We start from the raw sequence: 22,359 nt of genomic DNA on the forward strand, positions 1-22,359 counted from the left end.
TCTTGACTCACAAGTCCGGTGATGCACAGATAAGCCCTTACCTGTGCCTGTCCACGAGCCGGTCTGAAATCAAATCATAATCCCTGACAAACAGAGAGGAGGACGAGGCAGCTCTTTAGCTCAGTGTTGTGAAGTAACTTGTCCTGCTGTGTGATTAGGACGGATTTTGTGTGTACTAATAGGATGGTGTCCATTTTATTTCTCCTAATGATTTGCTCGTTTTGTCTGGGGAGCATTCTAACTAAGGAAAGGTATTTGGGAATATATTTATAATAAAGTAATATTTAAGTATTTTCATTTTCTTAATTCCCGGAGAACCCCTTTAATGGGGTTTTCCTAGAACTAAAACTTATCCCCTCTCTGCTGAATAGGGAATAAGAGGCTGACTGCTGGGACCACCCACAAATCACAAGGATAGGGGCCTATGTCCCCAGTTGGAATGGAGTGGTGGTCAAGTACCAGGGCCAGACTAAGGCAAGGGCAAAACAAGTAGGCAGGACCAGTAATACCATGGTGCAGCACAAAATAACACCCCAGCAGAAACAAATAACCACAGTGCAGAATAAAATACTGCCACCCCTGCTGCAACTGTATCACCATCCTGAGGACAGCAAAATAGTTGAATTTAGAAGGGGACCTGCAGCCACGTGCATAAGTAATTAATGATGAGAACACTAGATGGTTATGTACCTGGTACAGTACTAGGGCGGCCCCCTGGGCATCATCCTACCAGGAAGTGTCGCAGTGGGGGTCTATGACCAGTCCACCCCTGGTCAAGTACTCAGACTCCTGCTTCATTCAAATTCTAAGGGACTGAATGCATGTTATGTATGAAAGCTAATCTGTTACCCACCTCACACTGTCCTCTCTAAAAGCAGCCTGACGTGAAACGCACACTAAGTTGTAAATGTGCTTTAGTTTTGCTGAGCTGCAGTGCTTTGTTAGCTAGGCCCATTCACAGTAACAGGGAGAAAGCTGTCAGTCAGTGGGTGGAAGGAGGAACAGCTCATGAATAAGCCAGGCTCTCACACACTGCAACTAATGTAAATGTGCTTTAGTGTTGCTGAACTTCTAGTTTGACTTAAAGGAGCTCTGGGACCCGCTCTTACACCGAGAACAGAGTGGGGAGAGTGGTGGCTGGAGGACCCCTAGGTTTCCTGGGGTCCAGGCACGGCCAAGCGCTCTCCCTATACAAGTGAATGGGAGCACACTGCGCTTGCGCGGCCACCGCTCCCATTCATTTCTATGGGGCCGATGTTAATAGCCAAGCCAGTGCTCAGCTATTTTTGGTGGCCCCATAGAAATGAATGGAGGGTGGCTGCGCATGCACAGTGCGCCCTCCATCACCTTTCCCCACTCCGTTCTCAGTGTAGGTGCGGATCCCAGAGGTGGGACCTACACCTATCAGACAATAGGGGCATAGACTAGCGACATGCCTCCATTGTCTGTGATGAGAAAACCCCTTTAAAAGGTGCATTTAGACGCACCAATTATTGGGCAGATTATCATGCACGATCGTTGACGCAAACGGCCGTTCCTGACAACCTGCCCGTCTGAATGTGCCGCTGATCACCCGAAGAACGAGCTAAACGCTAGTTCACCAGGTGATCCTGTTGCTCATGCTGGCACCACCAATCATGGCTTCTGGGCAGCAGATTGTGCTGTCTAAACAGCGATCTGCTGCTCAGAAGCCATGATTCTGTATGAGGATGAGGGATCGCTATAGCCATCCCCCGTGCTCATACAGTGAAGGAGATCGCTGCATGTAAATACACAGTCTCCTTCACTGAACGAGACGCCGACTGTCGGGAAGGAACGCTTCCTTCCTGACAATCGGCCGCTGCATCTCCCCGTGTAAACCCAGCTTTCGTGTGCCTATCACTAATTCATGCTGCTGTTGGAGATGACGGCATCAAGTATCAGATTCGCTTTAAAGGGGTTGTCCGAGTGCTTAAAACTGATGATCCGCAGGATAGCTCACGGTATCTAAACGACTGGGGTCTGTCGACCAGCACCCTGCCGATCAGCTGTTTGAAGAGACTGGCTTCTTCCTAGGACAGCGACGTCACGTTTATTGGTCACATGATCTAGGCGCAGCGCAGTCCTATTCAAGTGAATGAGGCTGCGCTGCAAGACCAAGCACTCAGATTACATAATGTGGTTGGTTAGCTAGGAGGAGGCCACAGCCTCTTCCAACAGCAGTGGCTGCTGGGTGTCAGACCCCCACCTATCATGTCCTGAGGATGGATCGTCAGTATAAGTCATGAGTATTAAATACTCAGACAATCCCTTTAAATCTACGTCTAAAGCAGGGGATTTGGAGTTTTGACCCCTGTAAAGATGTATTAAGAAATTTATCAGAGCATAATTATAAACCTGATTAGAAGACTAAAGCACATGCCCCATTCTAAGTGTCGCAGAGAGGCTAGTGCTGGCTCAGCTTTACAAATGTACTGATGTCTGGGGACACCTCCACGCTCGATACGAGGGCAGCAGGGTGAGCAAAAGCCACAATTCTAGCTAGAAGATGTCTACTAATACAGTATATACATCATATGTAATGAGACTGCATATGGATCGCAGCTATTGCATGGCCTATTACCACCCAGAATATGTAACATTACTACCTGCCAGCAGCCATCATTGTATTTCTAAGTAGAATCAGCTGTAAAAGATCCAAAATATTAAAGGGATTTTCTAGTATTACTGTTGCCTTTAACAGACATGCGCATGTAGCCGATTCCCTCATGATTCCCCCATTAGATGGGAGTCCTAGAAGATGGCCTCTTTGTGCTCAAATGGATGACACCTGAAAGCCCTCATTTTTATTCTCAGATGCCACGATCAGCGATGATCATGGCATTTGACGGGTTCAATGACAGGGGCGGCGCAATCGCTGTTCCCTGTCATTGCACCTGCTACTTACAAAGAAATGCACTTTGTGACTAATTTTTCATTTGCAAAAGCAGGCAAATAGAATTTTTAGCAAACTTTGCTCAATCCCCCCCCCCCCAGCATAGAAACACTGCTAATACAGTACACAGCAGCCATGACATGTAATCCATGGTTGCACTTAGAGCATCTGCACATTGCTGCTGTAAATGGTGCCTGGAGATCAGGACCAGGGAGTTTTATTTTCCTGCAATTCCTGTAACTGGGTATTAGGAACTGAATGGCTCCTCATGCGATCCCCACATATCACAGAGAAACAAAATGCAACGTCGTGGTGGGGTTCACTTTAAAGCTCCGCGTGCTTGAGTCGTGAAGCGGTTAAACATCTAAATAAACATATTTAGCAATCAAGTATCTGTAAGAGAGATGTCCAAACTGGAAGCCAGATCGGGCACTGCCAGATGTATCATGGCTGGTGCTGAAACATTCATCTGGCATTCAGACACCATCTGTCAGTGAAACTTCATGCCAGACATCAGACCCTGCTGTATCAGTTACTAGCTGCGGGGCATCAAAGCCGTCACCTATTGTATAACAGACGTACTGGCGATATACTTACCCCAATGTATATATCATTGATGTGACTGCAACCAATCTACCAGCCGAACAATAAAGGTCATTTATCTCCTGCTACTTCTGTGAATTGGTCTTTTTCTGTAAGCGTCTTACATTTTTCTTGGGAGTAGAAGCTGACACAGGAAAGGCTGAACTGTCCCGATTTTATATTCACTTATTTTTCAGAGAAAGCAAAAATTAAGTGCAATCCAGTTTCTATGGGAATCTACTCCACTTTACCTTTTCACTAGTTTGGTTCGATCTCCCCTCAATGAGCTCAGTGACAGACAAGGGAAGATTCTGTGCAGTGAAATGGCGGGGTCCTGTCTAGCCGATTAAAAATGACAGCCTAGAAACATTGCAGCTTACTCTTACTCCGTTACGTGCCCCTCAGTGGCTGCTAGCTACACTGACGAGTGAACAATAAGCAAGCGCATTCAATAACCCAATGTAGATCTACTCAATCCATGGTACAGCGTCACACTACCTCCCTCCAGTGGCAATTCTGGAAACAGCAGGCAGATTGAAGAAAGCACTTGAAGGCTATATACACCTTTGGTGGGGGGGGGTGTCATTTTTAGTTTTATTCATTTTGGGCTAAAAATAATTTGTGCAATTAGTTTTATTAAAAATATTAAGCCATTTCTGAGATACAAGGGTTAAAATGCAGTATGTTTTTTAAGCTGCGAGTACGGATGAGCGAACTTATGTTTCAAGTTTGGCGTGCAAGGTTCAGGTTATCCTAAAATACAGTTATGGATTCCGCTACTACGGACTAGGGATCGACCGATATAGATTTTTTAGGGCCGATACCGATAATTTGTGAACTTTCAGGCCGATAGCCGATAATTTATACCGATATTCTAGGAATATCAGATATTTTTGAGAAAAAAAAAATTCCTACACAAATCTGCTGAAAATTAATATTTTTATTGTTAATGTGTATTTTGTTTTGTGTATTTTGTTTATTGTTAATGTGTATTTTTTTATAAATCTTTTTCATTTATACTTAATATTTTTGTGTTTTTTTTAACTAACTTTTAGCCCCCTTGGTGAATAGGACAAGGGTTCTAGTCCCTCTGATAGATCTCTATCAGGGTGAATAGGATCTCACACTGTCCCTGCTGCTCTGTGCTTTGTGCACACAGCAGCATGGAGCTGACTATGGCAGCCAGGGCTTCAAAAGCGTCCTGGCTGCCATGGTAACCGATCGGAGCCCCAGGCTTACACTGCTGGGGCTCCGATCGGGGGAGAGGGGATCCTGTGGCCACTGCCACCAATGAGTAATACTGGGTGGGGGGGGGGCACTGCGCCACCAATGTTTTTACTATTGGCCAGGATTGGGGTGGGGGGCGCACTGCGCCACCAATGATTAATACTGGGGGGGGGGGGGGGGGGGGGGGGGCGGGGGGGTGCACTGCGCCACCAATGAAGATAAGTCTCTCAATCATTCATATACAAGAGGCGGGAGCTGGCTGCAGAATCACATAGCCGGCTCCCGACCTCTATGAGCGCTAGCTGCGATCCGCGGCACCTGAGGAGTTAACTACCGCGGATCGCAGCTATCGCTCATAGAGGTCGGGAGCCGGCTATGTGATTCTGCAGCCAGCTCCCGCCTCCTGTATATGAATGAATGGCTCATCTTCATTGGTGGCACAGCGGCCACAGCTCCTCTTGTCTTCTCTTCTGTCATTGGCGGCAGCAGCATCACAGGGGGAGGAGACACTGCTTCCTTCTCCCCTGTGCTGCGGAGGGAACACAGAACGCGCTGAGAGCAGCGCGTTCTGTGTTCCCAATACGTTATCGGTATATCGGCAAAATAGATGCCGATACCAATAACGTTCAAAATCCTCAATATCGGCCAAACCGATAATCGGTCGATCCCTACCACGGACCATAACTTATGGTCCGTGGTAGCGGAATCTATAACGGCATTCATTTCTTAGATTACCCGAAGCTGAACCTTGTACGCCAAACTTGAAAACACAAGTTCACGACACTATCTGCGATTTTTCTTTGAGAAAAGAGCTACACAAGAGCAGTCACATGACAGGATTCATAGAAAACAGACTGACAGCCTGAAAACATACTGATTTTTTTTTCAACCCTTTTAACTCAGAAATGGCTGAACGTTTTTAATAAAGACCAATTGAAAAAAAAAAAAAAGTTTTTTTTAGTAGGTTCCATTCCGGTAACCGTTTTGACAGAAAGAGCAGTACAGCATAATGCCCACGTCCAAGCGGCAAAGAGCAATCAAGGTGGTGGCATCAAGTATTAATTGGCAAGGCACAGGGTACTCTGCAAGATACATGAATGTGGTGTGCTGCATTATTTTTTTTAATTTTTACAATTAAACTCTATGGTGAATGGATGCCACTGTGTGGCATCTGTTTATACGTTAAAGGATGGGGGGGAAACGTGATGTAAACCCAGCCTTATAGACCAATGTACGGTCTGAAAGTGCCACTATACTTGAATTAAACTTTTGACATGTCCCTATAACGTACCGTATTAAAAGTTTGGATAGGGTCAGAGCGCTGAGGCCCCCTCCTCCCCCATGATCTCTAGAATAAAGGGAAGAGAAGCGCTTGCTCATTACAAGACGGGCCCATAGACTTTCTATTGAGTTAGTCTGGCTTCCTGTCTGCAGTGAAGGAAGAGAACATGATGAGAGTGCTTCTCTCCCCTCGTTATAAATATGAGAGGGGGTCTCTGCACTCAGACCCCTATCTAAACTTTTGATATGGCCTTATAACATATGAAGTGTTTCATGAATGTGCAGTGCCACTATAAAGTCCACTACGAGAGGCCTCCCGGTTTCTTCTCTCTAGCTGTTCCTCAATAAATACAAAGTGAAGATTTAAAATCCCCTTGAAGAATAATCCTTTCCACCATTATACGGCCAGATACACGGTCACAAGGCTAGTAATCAGCCATATCTGAATACAGTCTAATGGTGCAGAACTGACTTGAGTTGCCCACATTCTGCCCACCATGATTTATAATCACAATTTACACCTACCCAGGTCAATTGCATTTACATTCACTCTGGAACTCCCACCTATTCACAATTTATATGGAAATTCTCCGTACATCAGGGTGACATATTGTATCAGCTTCAATCTAAGGGCCAACCTGTGAATGATCACCCCTTAAAGGGAACCTGTCATCAACATTATGCTGCCCTCAGTAAGTAGTGACAGAAATGCTGATGTCAGCGGTGTGTCACTCATGAGCTAATAGTAAGTGGTTGCTGAGAACCCGCATCATAATCATTGCAGCCCAGGCCTTGAAAAGAGTCACATCTACCTGAGAAGAGTCCTGGTTATTCATAATCTCCTGCTCTCTCACCCGTCTGCTGATGATTAGCAGTTCTCTCCTAGAGAGAAAGGGAGACAACTAGGTAGAAGCCGGTCAGTCATCAGCAGGAATTCATGGATAACCAGGACTCTTCTCAGGTGGCCGGGACTCTTCTACAGGCCCAGTCTGCAATGATTGTGATGTTGGTTCTCGGCAACCACTTACTTTTAACTTATAAATGACAGAACCGCTGAAATCAACTCACCTGTCTCTACTTTATTCTGCCGCTAGTGTGGGTAGCATAAAGTTGATGACAGGTTCCCTTTAAAAGCAAATATCCACCTTTTAAGATATCCTTCTAGCGATCAAAGCTCCATTTTTCCAATACAGAGCTCCACATAACAGGCACTAGCAACCTCCGACATTCCAGCTGTTGTGAAACTACAACTCCCCACCTCACAATAACCATAAAAGTTAATGCAGCATGCTGGGAGTTGTAGTTTGACAACAGAGGTTGCTGATCTCTGCACTAAAGGGAACCTACGGCACACGGTTTTATTTTCAATAAACAGTATGCGGTTAGCTCCCTCTAGTGGTGGATGCAGGTAGATAAGTTTTGACAATCCCTGTGCAGGGCATTTTTTTTTTTTTTAGGACAACTGACCATTCAAGAAGCCAGAGTGATTTTGACAGTACTTTATGAATTATTGAAAATAGTGAGATATTCAAAGCATCACCTATTAAGGATTGTTATTACCAGTTACCAGACCCTAATTAACAAAGCAATACTTCCAGTCAAACAATGGTAATAAGTTAAATCATTCTGGGTAAGGAAGGGGGGGGGGGGGGGGGGGGGGGGCAGGGACACCTCACCAGCACAAACCAAAGTCCCAGGAGGCCTGCAATCTTGTGAAACATAATTTATGTAAAATAAACATCTGCAATACTGAGGTATAGCACAGCTTGGGAGTCTGCCTGGCAAAGCAAACTGAAAGACAGCATCCAAAAACCCCTACCGTTATTTCTACACGTCAGAAAAGAAAAAAACTCTCCAGAAGAGCCTTCAGGGATTATTATTATTTTTTTTTTTCATTTTACATCTTTCTAAAAAAAAAAAAAAATTCCTTTTTTTTTTAAAAAACAAAACAAAGTGTTCTCAAGAAAGTGAAGTCATTTTACAGGGATGGGAAGTGCAGAGCGCCCCCTTAGATCCTGAACTACTGGGCGAGACAGGAGGGAAGCCGGGCAGTTAGTGAAACTATAAACCACAAGGAGAAGGGAATAAATAAAAAGGTGTGTCCCCAAAAACCAACCACTGTTATAGCTTCCTTACTGACAGTCCCTCGCCCCATGCAGAGCCGGATGCCGGTACTGGTCAAGTGTGTGATTTCGTGTCTCGGAGGCCGGATTGCACATGCTTGCCTTAGGCGGGACCTCACCCTGCAGGATCTGTGGGGGAAAAAAACTTGCCAGAATTTGCATCTTGTCTCCAAATGGAGTTAATTGCTTGACGTCAGCAAAAAGAGGAAGAGAGTCTTTTATGCAGAGGTTTATCATCTGTCATGAAGAAGTAGCACCAGCTTCCACTAAGTGTCCCCAGAAAGAAGTACTCCCCTCCTTTTCCAGGGGACGAGCGAGTGTAGAACAGAGGATTGCTGTGTAAGAGGTAGAGGGGTTTCTAGGTCTCGTCACCCCTACGGCCACCTCTAACCATTCATCAGCGAGGTAAGACTCAAGACTGCTGGGGAGTGTTACTGTCCCGATCCATATCGTGTCCGGTCCTCTTCATGATGAATGTCACAAGCGCTGCTAGCAAGAAAGAAAAAACGGATTTAGTGTCAAAGCTGTCAGTGAACATTCTTCTATCCATCCAGTAAAGTAGTACAGACCTTCTACTTCTCACATCTGAGCACTTGCTTCCAATGTACCCAAATCAGACTATTCTCTGAGCAAACAGCCTGGACTCCAGACTGACACACTGTAGCAAACTATCAGGACCTAGCCCAAAAGCGTCACCTCCATTAAGGATCTACGAGAACCACACTACATAATCAGGGGATTGTCTGCTTCTAGTTACAAACAGCCGTCACGTCTGGCTCCTTGGGGCTCATGGACAATGGGCGATTGTAACAACGAGCCCCATTTCTCACCTCTCCATTCTGATTGCTTTCAGCACCATTTTTCCTTGGACTCTCCTTCTCTGCCATCACGTCCTGAGATCGGTCACTGCGGCTTCTCTTTGGTCCCAGCTCCTCTTTCTGGAGTGTTGGGGGCAGGAAACCACCGTCTGCCCTCTCGCTCCTCCTCTTTTTCTTCTTTTCTTGGTCTTTTCCCTTCAGTCGATTGGTTCTTCGTTCACACCGTTCTATCTGTTAGAGGACAGGCAGATTTTTAAATCCAGTTTCTGAGAATGAAATCCTTTGCTGCACAACTCAAATACATCAAGCTGAAACTCCACACACAATGGAGGAGATCATACACCGTGTACTCGTAGCCCCCATTTATGGGTTTCTTGCATGTACACGTATCACGGCACCTCTAAGAGGTGGTTGAGAGCAGGGACTCAGCAGGAGCAATTAAAAGGGCTGTCTGGGTGTTAAAGGCCTTGTTCACATTTCTATTTTTCGTGTGCAGTCTGCATTTTCCATGGACAGCACTTGTATCAATTTGTCTGTTCACACATTAATAGTTTTTTACTGACCATGGGTCAGTGGTGGGGAATATAAAAAAAAATAAAATAAAAAAAAAATTACAATTTTTTTTAAAAATCACTGAGAAACGCGCTACTGGTCCATGACGCATACCAAAACACGTCCACTGAAGTCTATAGATCAGTGAAAAAAAAAGTTTCTCACTGACCACAGATAGGAGGTGGAAAGTAATTGTCAGCTAAGCAGCGGCCGTGGAATACAGAAGACACGGAGTTTGAAAAAAAACAAAAAAAAAAAACACGGACGATTCACCAACAACTTCATGGATGTTACATGGACAGATTTTTTCACGGACATGAAACTGACACGGAAATGTGAACAAGGCCTAATACTTCCTAGACCAGTGACGTCACGTTCATTGGTCACATGGCCAATGTGCAGCTCAGTCCCATTTAAGTGAATTGGCCTGGACTGCGACACCAAGCACGGGCACTATACAATGTACAGCGCTGTGCTTGGCGAGCTGGGAGAAAGCTGTGGCGCAAACAGCTGACCGACAGCGGTGTCAGGTCATCAATATCGGATTGGCCGGGGTCTAACCTATTAAAACACACAGGAAACCCTTTAACAATTGATCACCACCCCCATCATGCAGTGTGAAGGGTTACGACATCCACATCATAAGGTATGGTCATCATGCAGAAGTTGACCACTTTGCCAGCGGCCTCTCCAAGAGCAGACCTACACTTTATTTATAAAATTTTCCTGTAAAATAAGCGATTAATAATTCTGTTTCACGAACTTGCGTTACCTCTAGCAGAGTCCGTAGCTTCTCCACTGGCGGTGTCTGGGACGCCTGTAGTAGCCTAGAAATAGTAAGTTCTTCCTCAAGTGTCACTTCAAGTAGGTCCCCTTCCAACATGAGGTCATCCAGCAGAGCTCGAGACGCAATAGAGATATCCAGTACTGGCTTCCTGTCGATACGAGGGAGCAGAGCTGCCACCGCATCCAAGTCTGGAAAGAGGAGGCATGTACAATGGAATTAGGACGCATCCAACATGGCCACTGGATTAGCAGAGATGATATAGGTGCTTACATTACCTGGCATAGCACAAGTGCCATTTTCTGAATGACCATCTCCATTCTCATGGGGAACCTGTTCCGAAACCGGTAAAGCAAGGGAGACGCAGTTTAGTAATGAACACTTGTGATAGATTATATATTATATACGTCTTTAGCCTGTCCTCACAAGGGCACGGTAAGAGGTCTGCACCGGCCTATTCCACTCTCCCATTCTAATAAACATGCATGTTCAGATGAGAAGAGAGACAGGAGCTGTTGACGGCCATCTCTTGCGTAAGGCCAGGTAAGGACAATTGTGTTTTCTAAAGAAAGAAATCCCGGCAGTCGTATCTTACTTTTCGGTTATACTTTTAATTAATTCCACATGTTGCATAGCGTATACAAGGACGCGTTTCGGCTATTGAGCCTTTGTTAACAAGACCTGTTGACAAAGACAATAGCCGAAACGCTTCTTTGTATACGTTATGCAACATGTGGAATTAATTAAAAGCATAACCAAAACGTAAGATATGACTGCTGGGATGTCTTTCTTCAGTTACTTCCTGTCGCAGCGTCCCACCACGGATTTGGTGCTGGCCAGATATTGCTAATTGTGTTTTCTGGACATTTAGTATAAACAGTCTGCTGACCTGGAGAGAACCCACTTACACTAAATGTCAAGGCCTCCTTCAAATCCTTAGCAGAAAACCAGAAGTGTAAAGACTCCTTACAGTACATTAAAGGGAGCCTGTCAACGTAAAGCTGCTCCAACTGTGGCGAGCAGGAGATACTTTGGTGGAGCTTTTATTATCAGGAGTAGTCTGAATATGAACTTTTATTTTGCCAGAAGCTGCTCTGGAAAGTGTCCTGGAGGCGGAGCTTCACTGTTACATGACGACGCCTCCAGGGCACTTGTTAGAGCATGACGCAGCAGAATCAAACTTCATGTTCTAACTATTCCTAGTAATAAAAGTCCCCCCCCCCCGCTTCCCCCAAAGAAAAAGAAAAGACAAACATTATGTCTGTTGTGCTCTCCCCAGGCTCTGGCCTAGTGCTGTCAGCAGTTTTGTATGGAGAAAACTGCTGACAGACACCCGTTAAAGCAAAATCTAAAATTCACAGGCATATCTTAACTATTAGCAACTAGAAAGCAGCACAATACCAAAGCTTCAAAAAACTGCACCTAAAAGGCTTCTCACGTCTCAAAGGGTCACAGTTTTCAGAAAACCTTTGATCGGTCAGAGACATATGAAAAGTTTTGATCGGTGGGGGTCTGAGGGCTGAGACCACCACAAATCGCTACAATGAGGAGAGAAGCGCTGAAATATCACAATCTCAATAAAAAGTCTATGGACGAGAGAGTGATGTGAGCGTTTCTTTCCTTGTTCTAGCGATCGGAGGGGTCTCAGCACTCAGACCCCCACAAATCAAAACTTTTGATAAGTCTGCATAACATATCAAATGTTTTTTGAAAACGGTGACCCTTTAAATCCCCGGCTGTTCTAGCTCTGATGCGTTAGTTCCCTTTTCCTGTAGCAGTGATGTGCCGCACATGCCATCTCCACTGCTGAGGATGCGAGTGTCGTGAACACGCTGCAGGGACAGCAACCAAAGAACGTCAGGTAGCAGCTGGGGATTTAACAGGCTAGCAACCTTTACTGGAATAATCCATATACAGCTGTATGCAATTCAGCCCCACCATGGTGGCAGGAGGTAACGGATGTGCAAATCGTAGAATGGGGGAAGCCAAGGTAGTGCTCTGCATTAAAGGAAAAAAAAGCATCCCATCCTCAGGTATATTAGGGCAGGGAGTCTCAACCTGCCGCTGTCCAGCTGTTGCAAAACTACATTCTCTGATAGTTGTAGGATGTCCGGGCATGCTGGGAGTTGTAGTTTTGCAACAGCTGGTGGGCCACAGGTTGGGCATCCCTGTATTAGGGCAATACTCCACCGACAATACTGGTCTGTAGCGGTATCACAGAGTTCATGATGCATATGTTGGGATCGCTCTTGTATTTATTACAAACTATATACTTCTAAAGAAGTTTATTCTGAGCTGTTAGTAATAAAGGACTGAGCGATCGCCCTCTGACAGGGCCGCACGTATGCCATGACAGCACTGCTTAAGGGGGTTGGTCAAGACCCCACAGAATTTCTCCAGACGCCATACAAGCATACGTCTGTATACTGTCTTCCAGCCGTTTTATTCCAGTGTCAGTGGAATAAACTCACTCACCTGTCATCCTCTGCATCCATGGACTGGCAAGATGGGACTGTCCCTCAGTACCTGGAATTCTGTGCAAATGGCAAGTAGACTCGTCCAGCGTACACGCAGGTACAGGCAGCAGAAACCCTACTATCTGCGCATGCACCACAGATGTGGATTTGCTGTGCCTGCACAGAATTACAGGTAGCCAGGAATAGCCAGAGGAAGCACCATCGAACCAGTCCATGGAGGCAGAGGAGGACAAGTGAGCAGGTTTCCTCCAGTGGTACCAGGGCAGCTGGGGGAATTGTATACAGACATATATGCATACATACATAACCGTTTATGGCATTTGAAGAAATACCATGGGAAACTGGCGAACCCCTTTAAACCCTGCTAAAGACCACACAGAAATGCGAGTTACATAGTAAAGGAAGAGTTTTAAAGGGGACCCATCACTGTGAAAATGCAGTGCAATCTGCGGGCAGCATGCTATAGAGCAGAAGGAGATGAGCAGATTGAGATCTAGATTTGTGGGGAAAGATTCTGTAAAACTTGCAATTTATATATTTAGGCTCCATTCACACGTCTGTGGTGTGTTGCGGATCCGCAACACACCCGCCCTGCACCCCTATAGAAATGCCTATTCTAGGCAAGAATAGGACATATTCTATCTTTTGCGGAGCTGCGGACCTGAAGATCGGGGCCGCGCTCCGCAAATGCGGATGCTGACAGCACACTGTGTGCTGTCCGCATCCATTCAGTCCCCATAGAAAATGAATGGGTCCGCACCTGTTTCGCAAAATTGCGGAACGAATGCGGACCCATTTGCGAACGTGTGAATGGAGCCTTAAACGTCTGGTTTTTCTACACTCAGGAGTCACATGCACGGTCCTATGCAGTGGGTTGCCACCAGATCTCCGCCAGTCCCAATTATAGTGAATGGGACCAGACGGAGATGCTGGAATACAGAGAGATTCGGCAGGCTGTATACTGCCAGAGCAGCCTGCAAGTTCTAAAACTGGCAGTGTGAAACGGGCCTAAAAGTCTGCCGTCAGTCAGTAACTAGGTTTAAATGAATAACATACAGTTTAACCTTTCCCATCAGTTGTGTCGGACTGCACAGGTCTGTCATCTATAGGCTGATGGCGCCGGACAGAAATGAGGCATGCAGCCGGAGCTATTTGACAGCCGCAATCACAAGCGATACGCCTACTGAATATGAACAATCCTATAGAAAAGTATGGGATCAGTTGCACCTTCAGAAACCATGCCGGATCATCTGACATAGGTGACAGAGCCTAAAGTGCTACAAATCAGGGATCCCCATGACAAACACTCCTGCCCAGGGTTCATTGATTCAGTTACAGGAGCATGGTCCAGATCAACATTTTCATCCACATCCTAACCATTATTATTATTCAAGTTAGGTGATGGACATTCAACTGGTAATTTAACCCACTGAAGTTGAACCTTCAGCGCAGTCGGCTTATAAGGCCTTACAAGCACTTGAAACCTAGTTACATAAGAAACGGTTTAAAATTTCTTCTTCACATTTTTAAAGGATTTCAATATAAAGTTTGCTTAAGGAAGTGCAAAGTCATATTCAGACACCTGCGGAGCCACGTCCAAAAGGCGGCGCTAGGAGGGATGGTTTTCTTTCTTGAAGGACACCTTATTGCACATTTGTTTCCCATGGAGCATTGCCCATAAGTCTTCATACAGGACTGGCCTCTAAGAAGATTCAGCACAGCGCCTAATATACTACTTTCACATCTGCGATTTCAATTCCGGTTTTGAGATCCGGCAGAAACGGTTCAGTTTTGTCCCTATTCATTGTCAATGGGGGCAAAACTGATCAGGGTGCACAAGTATTCAGTTTTGTGGCTGGACTCAAAACTGCTGCAAGCTGCGGTTTTGTGTCTGGTTTGTGAAACAGAACAAACCATATCTGGCATGAAAAATCAATGCAAGTCAATAGTGTTGAATCAGTTTTTTTTTTTTTTTTTTTGTTAGCAAAACGAAACGGATCCGGCGCCCAGTGACTTACAATAATTTGCATACAGGATCTGGTTTGTTAAGTTTTGATTTAATACAACCGGATCCAGCCAAAACCAAAGCATCCGGATGTATTAAATGGCACAGATCCAAATTTCTGCATCTAATCTGCTGTGTAAATAGACTTCATCTTCAAGCCATGTGTGCTGTGACCAGATATGTTCAATCAGATGGGGATTCAAGAAAAGAGTAAAAACTATTTAGCATATCCCCATCTTCAACCCCCTGTGATACAGTGTAATCACTCCCACAAAGCCACTTACAGGGTTTTGCTCATTGCAGGTCGTCTCCCTCAGCGCCTGTGGGTCCTTATGATTTTGTATTCGCTTTCTTTTCTCTGCCAGGGTTGTGGCGGCATTAGCTATTTCTGGTGTTGCCAGCACCCTGCGAGCTCGATCCTGCCAGCTCATTGCTCTTTCTGTTAAACACTGCAGCGCTTCTCCCTCTGGTAAGCGCACTGACAATTTCTGAAGAGCAACCAACAAAGAAAGAATAGTCTGAAGCCGAGGCCGCCGTGAGCGCACACAGAGGGGGCACAAAAACCGACTGTCCCATTCCCACCAAGCAAGAGATGGAGAGGAGTGCGCCCCACGATGTGAAGAGAGTCTGGGCCCAGGGACACACAGCCCATGAAACATGTCCTGGCAAAGATCGCAACGCAGCATAAGCTCCCCTGCAGGTTCTCCACACACACAAACACAACCCCTCTCCAGCGAGGAATTCATAGTCCGTAGTCTCAGAATGCCAGCTTTTTCTTTCTGTTCCCCTTCTTTAAAGGCCAGGACCTGCATGGATGGACACGAGTCAATACAAACACTTCAATATGCCAAATGCAAGTAGTAGGATCCTCATCACTTACAATGCATCCAGGATCTCGCAGATCTTGTGCCGACAGCCCCAGGCTCTCAATATCGGATCGATACAAGCCATGTTCCTTCTCTTTCCTCCATTGGAATCTCTTGCCAGTACCTGAAGAAACCTCTGCACTTGGGCACAGAACCTGCAATAATGAGAACATCAATTACCTTCCTACAGAGGAACACCAGAAGGGGACCATAGATGGCAAATGAACAGCCACTTCCACAGAAAGGATGGGGTTAATTCCTGCAGGATTTGTTGAGGTATACTCTCCCACCCGATCGAAGACGTGGAGCAACGCCAAGGCAACCATCCAACCCCCAGCGAGTATCTTGCATGGGTCTATTTCTAACTAATTGAACTCTTTAAGTGTTAATATTTTACATGACTAATATGGAGTTACTGGGAACATTTCCTGCCTGTCCAGGCTTGTGAAAAAAAATAATAATTCTACCGATTCAAATAACCACAAAAATCAAGATCCACATACAAAGAACTGGTACTATAGATGGCAATTAACTAGATTAACAACACGCGGAAAGACTGAGGAAACTCAAAAAGAAGAGTCACCAGATGGCCATCCGACCAAGGCAGCGGCCAAAATAGAGAAAGAATAGGGCATTGTGCACTAAAGGAATAGTTATAAAAATTACAAATTTTTCCATTATTTAACCACCTCAGCCCCCAGTGCTTAAACACCCTGAAAGACCAGGCCACTTTTTACACTTCTGACCTACACTACTTTCACGGTTTATTGCTCGGTCATGCAACTTACCACCCAAATGAATTTTACCTCCTTTTCTTCTCACTAATAGAGCTTTCATTTGGTGGTATTTCATTGCTGCTGACATTTTTACTTTTTTTGTTATTAATCGAAATTTAACGATTTTTTTGCAAAAAAATGACATTTTTCACTTTCAGTTGTAAAATTTTGCAAAAAAAAACAAGATCCATATATAAATTTTGCTCTAAATTTATTGTCCTACATGTCTTTGATAAAAAAAAAATGTTTGGGTAAAAAAAAAAAATGGTTTGGGTAAAAGTTATAGCGTTTACAAACTATGGTACAAAAATGTGAATTTCCGCTTTTTGAAGCAGCTCTGACTTTCTGAGCACCTGTCATGTTTCCTGAGGTTCTACAATGGCCAGACAGTACAAAAACCCCACAAATGACCCCATTTCGGAAAGTACACACCCTAAGGTATTCGCTGATGGGCATAGTGAGTTCATAGAACTTTTTATTTTTTGTCACAAGTTAGTGGAAAATTATGATTTTTTTTTTTTCTTTTCTTACAAAGTCTCATATTCCACTAACTTGTGACAAAAAATAAAAACTTCTATGAACTCACTATGCCCATCACGAAATACCTTGGGGTCTCTTCTTTCCAAAATAAGGGTCACTTGTGGGGTGGTTATACTGCCCTGGCATTCTAGGGGCCTAAATGTGTGGTAAGGAGTTTGAAATCAAATTCTGTAAAAAATGACCTGTGAAATCCGAAAGGTGCTCTTTGGAATATGGGCCCCTTTGCCCACCTAGGCTGCAAAAAAGTGTCACACATCTGGTATCTCCGTACTCAGGAGAAGGTGGGGAATGTGTTTTGGGGTGTCATTTTATATATACCCATGCTGGGTGAGAGAAATATCTTGGTCAAATGCCAACTTTGTATAAAAAAATGGGAAAAGTTGTCTTTTGCCAAGATATTTCTCTCACCCAGCATGGGTATATGTAAAATGACACCCCAAAACACATTCCCCAACTTCTCCTGAGTACGGAGATACCAGATGTGTGACCCTTTTTTGCAGCCTAGGTGGGCAAAGGGGCCCATATTCCAAAGAGCACCTTTCGGATTTCACAGGTCATTTTTTACAGAATTTGATTTCAAACTCCTTACCACACATTTGGGCCCCTAGAATGCCAGGGCAGTATAACTACCCCACAAGTGACCCCATTTTGGAAAGAAGAGACCCCAAGGTATTCGCTGATGGGCATAGTGAGTTCATGGAAGTTTTTATTTTTTGTCACAAGTTAGTGGAATATGAGACTTTGTATGAAAAAAAAAAAAAAAAAAAAAAACAGCATTTTCCACTAACTTGTGACAAAAAATAAAAAATTCTAGGAACTCGCCATGCCCCTCACGGAATACCTTGGGGTGTCTTCTTTCCAAAATGGGGTCACTTGTGGGGTAGTTATACTGCCCTGGCATTTTCCAGGGGCCCTAATGTGTGGTAAGTAGGTAAATGACCTGTGAAATCCTAAAGGTGCTCTTTGGAATATGGGCCCCTTTGCCCACCTAGGCTGCAAAAAAGTGTCACACATGTGGTATCGCCGTATTCAGGAGAAGTTGGGGAATGTGTTTTGGGGTGTCATTTTACATATACCCTTGCTGGGTGAGAGAAATATCTTGACAAAAGACAACTTTTCCCCATTTTTTTATACAAAGTTGGCATTTGACCAAGATATTTCTCTCACCCAGCATGGGTATATGTAAAATGACACCCCAAAACACATTCCCCAACTTCTCCTGAGTACGGCGATACCAGATGTGTGACACTTTTTTGCAGCCTAGATGCGCAAAGGTGCCCAAATTCCTTTTAGGAGGGCATTTTTAGACATTTGGATACCAGACTTCTTCTCACGCTTTGGGGCCCCTAGAATGCCAGGGCAGTATAAATACCCCACATGTGACCCCATTTTGGAAAGAAGACACCCCAAGGTATTCAATGAGGGGCATGGCGAGTTCATAGAAATTTTTTTTTTTGGCACAAGTTAGCGGAAATTGATATTTTTAATTTTTTTCTCACAAAGTCTCCCGTTCCGCTAACTTGGGACAAAAATTTCAATCTTTCATGGACTCAATATGCCCCTCACGGAATACCTGGGGGTGTCTTCTTTCCGAAATGGGGTCACATGTGGGGTATTTATACTGCCCTGGCATTCTAGGGGCCCTAAAGCGTGAGAAGAAGTCTGGAATATAAATGTCTAAAAAAATTTACGCATTTGGATTCCGTGAGGGGTATGGTGAGTTCATGTGAGATTTTATTTTTTGACACAAGTTAGTGGAATATGAGACTTTGTAAGAAAAAAAAATAATAATTCCGCTAACTTGGGCCAAAAAAATGTCTGAATGGAGCCTTACAGAGGGGTGATCAATGACAGGGGGGGGGTGATCAATGACAGGGGGGTGATGAGGGAGTCTATATGGGGTGATAACCACAGTCATTGATCACGCCCGTGTAAGGCTTCATTCAGACGTCCGGATGCGTTTTGCGGATCCGATCCATCTATCAGTGCATCCGTAAAAATCATGCGGACGTCTGAATGGAGCTTTACAGGGGGGTAATCAATGACAGGGGGGTGATCAGGGAGTCTATATGGGGTGATTACCACAGTCATTGATCACGCCCCTGTAAGGCTTCATTCAGACGTCCGGATGCGTTTTGCGGATCCGATCCATCTATCAGTGCATCCGTAAAAATCATGCGGACATCTGAATGGAGCTTTACAGGGGGTTGATCAATGACAGGGGTGTAATCAATGACAGGGGGGTGATCAGGGAGTCTATATGGGGTGATAACCACAGTCATTGATCATGCCCCTGTAAGGCTTCATTCAGACGTCCGGATGCGTTTTGCGGATCCGATCCATCTATCAGTGGATCCGTAAAAATCATGCGGACGTCTGAATGGAGCTTTACAGGGGGGTGATCAATGACAGGGGGGTGATCAATGACAGGGGGGTGATCAATGACAGGGGGGTGATCAGGGAGTCTATATGGGGTGATCAGGGGCTAATAAGGGGTTAATAAGTGACGGGGGGGGGGGTGTAGTGTAGTGTAGTGGTGCTTGGTGCTACTTTACTGAGCTACCTGTGTCCTCTGGTGGTCGATCCAAACAAAGGGGACCACCAGAGGACCAGGTAGCAGGTATATTAGACGCTGTTATCAAAACAGCATCTAATATACCTGTTAGGGGTTAAAAAAAACACATCTCCAGCCTGCCAGCGAACGATCGCCGCTGGCAGGCTGGAGATCAACTCTCTTACCTTCCGCGCCTGTGAGCGCGCGCGCCTGTGTGCGCGCGTTCACAGGAAATCTCGCGTCTCGCGAGAGGACGCGCCGGCGCGTCCAGGAGGAATGAATCAACCACCTCCAGGACGCGTCTGTGCGTACAGCGGTCCGGAGGTGGTTAATCTATATTTACTATTCTATAGCTTTCTAGATGGCAAAAAAAATAGGCCCTATTGCACCAACAGATAATCACTAAGATGATCGCTAACGAGCGTTCGTAGTAACTAACACGAATTCAAAAGAGACAGCCATGTGTTATAGCATGGCTGACCGGATCGCTACCCCATATTTAGACTAGTGATGTTTACTTTTTATTTATCTGTATGTGATTTGTTTGGGTTATCGTATATTTAATCTCAGTAAATATATTTATTCACTTAGACTGCGCAAGTTTATTCATCCTGAAATCTTTTGAATTCATGTTACAGTAACTCGTTAGCTATCATCTGGCAGTGCTAATACTGCCGCCTCGTTTATCGGGATCTTTTAGCACGTTTAAAAATCCTGGTTTGCCAGTGGCAGATTGTGCCATGTAATAGGCTCTCTGCTGCCGGCAAACAATGATAAGTACAGGGACGAGACGTGGCATTAACAAAAATCGCTTTTCTTTATATTGAGGGGGAGATCACTGCATGTAATAGCAGCGGTCTCCTCCACCAGCGAGCAGGCGAATGACAGAACACTTCCCTCCTGACAATTGCCTGGCTGGTTGGTCAGCGTCATAGGGCTTTAAAGGGAACCTGTCATCAACTTCATGCTGACTTTACTGGGGGCAGCATAAAATAGTGACAGAAATGCTGATCTCAGCGGTGTGTCACTCATCAGCTAAAAGTAAGTAGTCGCTGAGAACCAGCATCATAATCATTGCAGCCCAGGCCTTGAAAAGAGTCACATCTACCTGAGAAGAGTCCTGGTTTTTCATAATCTCCTGCTCTCTCACCCATCTGCTGACGATTGGCAGTTCTCTCCTAGAGAGAAAACTAGGTAGAAGCCGGACAGTCATCAGCAGGAATTCATGAATAACCAGGACTCTTCTCAGGTGGCCGTGACTCTTTTCCAGGCCTGCAATGATTGTGATTGTTGGTTCTCGGCAACCACTTACCTTTTAACTATTAAATGACAGAACCGCTGAAATCAACTCGCCTGTCTCTACTTTATGCTGCAGTTAGTATGGGCAGCATAAAGTGGATGACAGGTTCCCGTTAAGATTCCCACCTCTTTACTATGTGGCCGTGATTACAATTTCATCTCAATATAATAGAAAGCCCCACTGGTTAACATATCGTTTGTTTCCACAAGGCCAGTAGTGAATAGTCTCGCATGCAATGGAACCTTAAGAATGCCTTTTTTCCATATGCCCTATTAGGACTTAAACAGTCCCCTAAATCCTTAACAGAAGGGGAACAGCTGCTTGAAAAGCAAACAACTATTTTTTTGTAGTTAAACACTGATTGCCTATATTTAGTGTGATCTGAGATCTCGAACAATCAGCAGAATGATGTAGCACAAAAGACCTTCATTCTGCTGATCGTTGGGGGTCCCACAAGACAAACCCTCACACAACACTGATAGCCTTCCCTAAAAATACACAAATGTTCAACTGTTGGATAAGGAGACAGACATCAGAAGAGGAGATTTTCTGTGTGCTCAGTGTATTCACCTCTAAAAGGGTATAACATGTGTTCTTCTTCAGGAATGTCTTTGTTGCTTTGTCCCGCCAGGAATGAGCTGCAGCCACTTGTACTTCCAATTGATGAAGTTCATCCATTTTCACAGGGAGGTCCCGACCCACAGCAACAAGTCCCTCCAGATCATCAAGACAAGGGTAGTGATCTCCACTCTGAAAAAAACAGAAGGGCAAAGACGTCACAATTTTATGCAGGGTCAAGGACCAGAACACAAGCCCTCCATTGAGTCAGCTTTACAGTTTCTGCTGATTTTAAGGCAAGAACAAGAATAAAATGAAGCTCATTGACTAAGGGCTCTTTCACACGAGGGGAGTCCACTACGGGAATCATGCTCAGTGTGGGAGCGTGATCCTCCATTCTGGACTTGCAGGAGCACACGGCATTATTATGACTTATAATGCAACCTTACAGATACAGAATCATATTGACAATTTTATGACACTATGATCATGTAGAAGTAAGGTCAAACAGAAGCACATAGCATTATAAGTCATAATAATGCTGTGCGCTCCTGCAAGTCCAGAATGGAGGATCACGTTCACAGACGCAATGGACTCGCTTGTGTGAAACAGCCCTAACGCTAACATGTGGGTGGCTGGAATGGAGTGGGAGACTGGTAAAAATCCACACATAGTACTCAAAATTGAGTACACTGTAGTCATTACATAATGACATTTTAAATGTAGACAGACAAGATCAGCAGAAGAAACACATGAAAGGACTTTCTACTGCTGCTGCCAACACGTGGTTTAGACCGTAAAAACAATGCAGTTTTCTAAGCCAAAGCCAGAGGTGGATCCAACCCAAAAGAGTTTCCCAATCCTTTGGTTCCTCTCCTGGCTTCGGCTCAAAACACTGTCAATCACACGCAGTTTTTAATGCAATTGTGAAGCAAAGACAGTGGGGCAAGGTTTATGAAAATGGTCTAAGAAAATAGGATATACATCTTTGTTTCCCAGAGG

At 44.8% G+C, this 22,359-nt stretch overlaps 1 protein-coding gene across 3 annotated transcripts in view; it reads right to left on the bottom strand.

Annotated features, from left to right (window-relative positions):
- Positions 1 to 7,712: 7,712 nt before the first annotated feature.
- KDM5C (lysine demethylase 5C) overlaps positions 7,713 to 22,359 on the bottom strand; it is a 38,117-nt gene continuing 23,470 nt past the window's right edge. For all 3 annotated transcript variants that reach the window (XM_040442079.1, XM_040442078.1, XM_040442077.1), the window contains 7 exons: positions 21,370 to 21,549; positions 15,644 to 15,784; positions 15,048 to 15,569; positions 10,560 to 10,614; positions 10,270 to 10,472; positions 8,958 to 9,176; positions 7,713 to 8,616 (listed from right to left, as the gene is read on the bottom strand). In XM_040442079.1, coding sequence (XP_040298013.1) covers positions 8,605 to 8,616; positions 8,958 to 9,176; positions 10,270 to 10,472; positions 10,560 to 10,614; positions 15,048 to 15,569; positions 15,644 to 15,784; positions 21,370 to 21,549 — 1,332 coding nt within the window. In that variant the 3' untranslated portion in view covers positions 7,713 to 8,604. The remainder of the gene's footprint in view (positions 8,617 to 8,957; positions 9,177 to 10,269; positions 10,473 to 10,559; positions 10,615 to 15,047; positions 15,570 to 15,643; positions 15,785 to 21,369; positions 21,550 to 22,359) is intronic.

The sequence above is a fragment of the Bufo bufo genome, chromosome 8 (assembly GCF_905171765.1).
Source record: "Bufo bufo chromosome 8, aBufBuf1.1, whole genome shotgun sequence".
NCBI classification, from domain to species: domain Eukaryota; kingdom Metazoa; phylum Chordata; class Amphibia; order Anura; family Bufonidae; genus Bufo; species Bufo bufo.